The sequence below is a fragment of the Grammomys surdaster genome, unplaced genomic scaffold (assembly GCF_004785775.1).
Source record: "Grammomys surdaster isolate TR1022 unplaced genomic scaffold, NIH_TR_1.0 126313, whole genome shotgun sequence".
NCBI lineage: Eukaryota > Metazoa > Chordata > Mammalia > Rodentia > Muridae > Grammomys > Grammomys surdaster.
In genome coordinates this window covers 4,846,844-4,853,187 of record NW_021621113.1, presented here as the reverse complement: position 1 = coordinate 4,853,187, position 6,344 = coordinate 4,846,844, and the positions used below count along the sequence as shown (strand labels likewise).

Genomic DNA, 6,344 nt, shown 5'->3' with positions numbered 1-6,344 from the left:
TTCTGAAATGTTAGTGATGTCCAGGTCTGTTTTCCACTGCAGACAGAAGAGGACACCCCACACCTTCCTTGGGGTTCTTTATTCAGAGCTTCACGTTTATGAGAATGCCAGCAACACCCACCACCAGGGACCTGGGCGCATACAGAATTGTCATATGGTTGCACCTAAAGATCATCGGTTAGAATCCGTGTTTAAGTGAGAACTTCCTTGTGCCACCACAAAGCTTACTGCAGAAACGTAACTTTGTTTAAAAGCCAAAGGGGAACGAAGCTTGCATTGTGAGATGGAAAACTTATGAATTAAATATATGAATTTTTTAAAATTTAGGGGTCGCAGAGATACCTTAAAGAACTTACTGCCCCCCCTCAGGTCCTGGATTCAGTACCCAGCACGTGTGCCCCACCATCACCTGTAACTCCAGCTCCAGGGAGTTTCTGGCCTCTGCAGGCACCAGGCACACATGTGCACATACACGTAGACAAAACACACACACAGACACACACACAGACACACACACAGAAACCGGGAAATTTAAACTGCCCACGTCCCTATTCTTACAGGGTAGAGTGAGGGGACACCTGTATGATATTGAGGTGGATTCCTTGTCATGATGACACAATGACAAGTCCAGATAGAGGGAAGGTAAGTTCACAGGAGTCTGGGATGTCTTTAGTTGGGCTGCCTAGACTGTCCTGGGACTCCACAGTCCAATCTGAGCCAGTCACCCACCTCTTCTCCAGGAGCTCAGAATGGCTTTAGCTCCACAGCCATGCACACCTCACTGCTGTGCCTCACTGGTCCTATACCCTCCTGACCACACTTCATAACATTTTTCTTTTTCAGACAGTGTTTCTCTGTGCAGCCCTGGCTGTCTTGGCATTCACTTTAGACCAGGGTAGCCTCCCAACTGCTGGAATTAAAGGTGTGTGCCACCATCGCCCAGCTGGGCATCCATCTGGGACATTACATGGAGAGGTGCCGATTTCCAGGCTGCAGGCCCGCTCTCCAAACATGTTCCTGGTCTAACACTTTAAAAGTTCTTGGTGCTGTTTTGACAGCCCCCTGGCTCCCTGCACTCAAGCTCCTCCCCACACTTCTTCCCGGCACCATCACTGCTGGGCTTGACTACCACTTCCTCAAAGCCACATGGGCCATGCTTTTCCCCACCATTGGCATGTTTCCTGAACCCATGTCTCCAAACCTAAGCCATGGAGGCCGCCTTCCCAAACACTTGCCCTTAGTGTGTTATAAACTCTGGGAAGACCACAGTCTGATCTTGATGTTTTATCCCAGGGCCCCCGTAGGTCTGGTTTATGGACAGGAAGCTTGAGCTCTAGGGACAGATCCAAGCAGACTCCTGCTCTGTCCGCCTGGCTTGCCACTTGTACTAAGGAGCCCAGGGTCCGCCTTGGCGTGGCGCCCCTCAACACCAGATGCGAGCCACCGTCAGGCATCTCCTGAGCTGTGGCCATTAGTGTGAGAATGACTGAGGCAAGGTAATCCAGCAGCATGGCCCTGGTTCTCAGTTCAGATTCACGGTGATGAGAGGGTCATGGTGGGGTGGATTCATGACAAGACGGACAAGCACAAGAACAACCTCTGCTCAGGAAGAACTCACTGGCGATGCAGCTTCCAAATGGCCTCATTTCTCCTCAGCTTGAGCACAAGCTTCTCAAGAGAACCCCAGAATCACAAACTCTTGGGGACTTGCCTTCACTCTGCTGGGTGAGAGTCCTTTGGGAAATACTGCTTCTCACCACAGGGAAAACAGCAGGACAGACGACACATCAGGAAATGCCATTTAGATTCAAGCACGGTGAAATTTTGTCAAGCAAAAATAGTCTTTATTCAAATTTAATGGAAACAGGGGTCACTATACTTTGCAAGACGGGGAAAAATAAAATTAAAAAAACTTCTTTTCTTTTTTTTAATATAAAACAATATAATCACAATACCAGAATATGGAGCTCTACAGTGTTACTTCCTATGGGCTATGCAGGTATCCATTTCTCTTGACTGTGCTATTCACAATGTTGGTAAGTCCAGAAACGGGAGACTGGTAGTGGGAGACTGAAGACTTGCACTTTCACTACGTGGCACACATCAAAGGGCATCGATTCGAGGGCAAACGGCTGAGCTCACCACACCCACCTACGCCATCACTCCAGCCTGAGAAGCCGCACAGGCGCGCCGAGCTCCCTGTAGCCGTGGCCAGGCCTGAAAGCCAAGGCGGTTGGGTGTCCTACTGTGAGGAAAGGGAGGTTTGAGGAGCTGCTTCAGTGAGCGGGAAGGCCTGGCCCGGGAGGCGGAACCCGGGAGGAAGCACTGAGATTGAACGACTGAGACACACCTTAGGGAGTTCATGTACAGCAGTGACGGGTGTTCTACTTCACTCTTGTGCTACGGCTACCAACATGTACAAAAAACTTCTCGGCAGTTCCAGCGTGGCACAGCCAGTTAGGACCGTGAGTGGGACCTGGATCTGGACCGGGAGGGCGACCTGGAAGCAGACCTGGATGGAGACTTGGACCGAGAGCGCGTTTTTGAAGCTGACTTTGACCTGGAGCGCGACTCTGCCGGGAGATTGGGTTTAGATTTGGAAGTGGATCTTGACCTGGCCCGGGGCTCTGGATTGGGACCCTCGCTCTCACCCTCAGGCCGGCTTTCCCTCTGGCCAGACTCTGTCTTGGCATGTTCTCGCTCCTTTGACACTGAGCGGGATGGTGACCGGGAGTGGTCAGTGTCCTCCTTCTTCTTCTTGCTGCTGCTGCTGACTTTGCTGTCCCGCTTGCTGCTATGTTTCCGGCTGCGCTCGCTCTTGCTGCGGCTCCGGCTTCGACTCTCCTCCCGGCTTCTCTTCCTGCCCTTCCGCTTGTCCTTGCTTTTGCTGCGGCTGCGGCTCCTGCTGCCCGCTTTGCTGCGGCTGCGGCTCCGGCTCTTGAGAAGACTCTTCTCCTGGCTTCGGCTCTTCTCCTGGCTATGACCCCTGCTCACGCTCCTCCGCCTCTCCTCCTCTGCTCTCCTCTCTTGGCTCCTGCTCCGACTTTTACTGTTATGGCGGCTGGGGCTGTGGCTCTTGGCTTTGCCAGAGCTGTCGTTGTTCTGGAGCTTGTCTTCTGCATGGTCTTTACTCTTGCTTCGGCTCTTATCAGGGCTGCGGCTGCGACTTCGGCTCTTGTTGTCTTTGCTGGGGCTCCGGCTTTTCTCTTTCTTACTGCGACTGCGGCTCTGGCTGCGGCTTCGGCTCTTGCTGCGGGAGTGGGAACCTGACCTGGAAGACACAGGTGAAGGCCGGGTGAGTAACAGGTGACCAGACACCTTCTAAGTCAGGAAATAGAGAGCACAGGGCATGTGGGGTACGGAAGCAGGGGAAGCTGCAGGCCCACCTGGATCGAGACCGGCTCTTTGAATGGCTGCTTTTACTGCTACCACTTCGGCTTCTGCTCTTCCGGGAATGTCTGCTTCGAGAGCGAGACCTATGATGGAGGGAAAAAAAAACCTTTTGAGACAGGTTCTCATTAACCTTGGCTGGCCTGGAACTTGCTAGGTAGATCAGGCTGGCCTAAACTCACAAAAATTCACCTGCTTCTACCTCTTAAGTCCTGGGATTAAACTCATGTAGAAACCACATACAGGTTAGAAAAATAAATTTAAAAATTGTCAGTAAGGGGATGGAGATTTGCTCAGTGGTTAAGAGCACTTGTCCTTGCAGAGGACCTGGGTTCAATCCCAGCACCCACATGGTGGCTCACAACCATCTGTAACTCCAGTTCCAGGGATCAAACATCCTCCTTTGAGCTCACCAGACACTAGGCATGTACATGAGATGCTCAGCAGTTAAGAGCACTTACTGATCTTGCAGAGGACCCAGGTTTGATACCCAGCACCGACATGGTGGTTTAAAACTTAACTCCAGTTCCAGGGGAACTGGTACCTCACCTAGCCTTGGCCAGTAGTAGGTACACACATAATACAAACATGCAGGCAAAACACCCCCAATTTTAATGATATAAAACATTGTCTAATTATATTTCAAAAAGGCTGTCTAGAGTCAACCAAGACATTCATTCCTTCAACGAAAAAACACCTGTTCCACATAATAGTTGGGCAGTGCTGCACTTGTAATCACAGACACGAGGTGGAGTGTTCCAAGTTAAAGACTGAACAACCTTCTGCTACATGACTGAGCTGGATCCCCGCCAGGAAACACTACAGCATAAAGACACCCATGGAGCAACCTGGTAAATATAAATATGGCTTGACTACTTGGTGAAGACAAGTTATGTACTGTGTTTTTGGGGACTTTCAGATACACATAAATATAGTATGAAATATATACAAAGGAAGGAAAGAAAAGAGAGAGAATACTGCAAACACATTCGCACACTGGTATTTTGACAATGACCACAGGAGAGGTGTGGGGAAGCAGCCAAGAGCACTGGTGTGTAAAGCAAACAGAGCGAGGCTCAGGGCTCTGACGACAGCTGTCGGAACCAACCCGAGTACTAAAATCCCGATCCCCAGAGACACAGAAAGATCGCTTTGTTGTTTCTGGACATTGCTCAGCACAGTTACCTCACACAGATATGACAGGAGTTAGGTACAGAGCACTAAAATGCCATAGCCTGGCTGAAATATGCCCTCTCTCTCATACCTCAAGCCCTAGACTTGAGATCATAGGAAATAAGCAGGCAGCACACTGTGAGATCTATAAACCTAGCTGTGGGAAAACTTCAACACAACACATTCAAGTCACGTCTTCTCTACTTTGGGAAACACCCCCACACTCCAGGCCTTTATGAAACACTTCTCTGCTAGAAAGACATAGCCCTGTCTACCTACTACCTCCAGCTTTATGAGTTCTGGCTCCATAAGGATCCTTACTGAACCCAGATCAGCTGTGCTGGGTTACAAAGGCCATCACTCGCTCACTATTTTCTCCAGTGAGGGTGGGGATCAGATCTGTCTTGTTCACAAATGCCTGCCAAATCTGGTGCTCCTTACCCCCGCCCCCTTTTCTTTTATTTCTAGTTTTTTTAAAGACAGGGTTTCTTTGTGCAGCCTTGACTGTCCTGGAACTCACTCTGTAAACCAGGCCTGGCCTTGAACCCAGAAATCCACCTGCCTCTGCCTCTCAAGCACACTAAGTGGGATTAAGGCGTGCGCCACCACTACCAGCTTCTATTCCAGTTGCTTATAAGAACAGGTGTCCTGGCCTTATGTGCTTCTAGCCCAGTTCATGACTCAGCTCCCCAGAGAAAGGTGAGAGGCCACTGAATCCTGTCTCAGAAAAGGACTTTACTTCTGTTTGTATTTGTGACGTAAGAGGTTCATGAGTTTCACAAACTGCTCAGTTCAAAGTTCTGAGCCACTAAAGCACATGAAATCATGCTATGAAAGCCAACAAGAGAACACAAGTGGGCCGTCCATGCTGGTCAGTGCAGTACTGTTGAGTACCCAACTCCCGGTATGTCAACAGTACCTTGAGTGACTCCGGCTTCTGGAGTAAGACCGGCGCCGTCTGGAACCTGGCTTGTCTTCAACTAATCTGATTTTTCTGCCGTTGACTTCGGTTCCATCCAACTTTTCCAAAGCTCTTTTCATATCAGAGTAAGACACAAATTCAATCACTCCTTCGTTTTTGCGTCCCTTGTGAGCATCTGCATACGTCACTTCTCCTGCCTGACGCATGTAATCCTAAAGGAAAAAAAAAAAGTTAAAATGCAGCAGGCAAGCGAAGCCGTGGTGCAAGTGGCAAAAACAACCCACGTCCTCCCCTGGCCTGCGTCCGTCCTCATCTGGTCAGTGTGGATGTGTGAGCAAAGGGAAGTGCAGTTAAATGTTAGGATGGATCTGGGTAAAGATGTCAGCCTAGCATCCCAGTGGTGTACGTAACACACACTAAATAGAAAAACCGTTTGTGGTCTCTGTTCATTTTGTTGAGTTCTGCATTTGTAGACACTGCGCATGTCATTTCTGTCATTTCCCTTATTTGCTCCATTGCCAGCATGTCTCAGTGTGTCTCTTCTGGTCGCCATTCCGAATACTTCTGAGGGTTTCTCCATTGTCAAGAGTGCAGAGTAGACTTAAATTATGATCATTACCCACAATCCAATCAAGAACACCTCTGTACAAAAATCTGAGTTACTTGCAGAAGTATGGGTTCTGGATAAAAGGCTAGTAGCCATTCAAACTAGGACATGCATAACTGAATACAGATGCAGTCAGAGACAGATTTTTCTCTGAATTAGAGGCCAGCCTGGTCTACAGAGTGAATTCCAGGACACCCAGGGTGAGACACACACACACACACACACACACACACACACACACACACACACACA

The 6,344-nt window shown here is 49.4% G+C and overlaps 1 protein-coding gene across 2 annotated transcripts in view; it reads right to left on the bottom strand.

Annotated features, from left to right (window-relative positions):
* Positions 1-1,819: 1,819 nt before the first annotated feature.
* Srsf4 (serine and arginine rich splicing factor 4) overlaps positions 1,820-6,344 on the bottom strand; it is a 27,142-nt gene continuing 22,617 nt past the window's right edge. For both annotated transcript variants that reach the window (XM_028759579.1, XM_028759580.1), the window contains exons 4-6: positions 5,483-5,697; positions 3,387-3,476; positions 1,820-3,271 (exon numbers count right to left, since the gene is read on the bottom strand). In XM_028759579.1, coding sequence (XP_028615412.1) covers positions 2,458-3,271; positions 3,387-3,476; positions 5,483-5,697 — 1,119 coding nt within the window. In that variant the 3' untranslated portion in view covers positions 1,820-2,457. The remainder of the gene's footprint in view (positions 3,272-3,386; positions 3,477-5,482; positions 5,698-6,344) is intronic.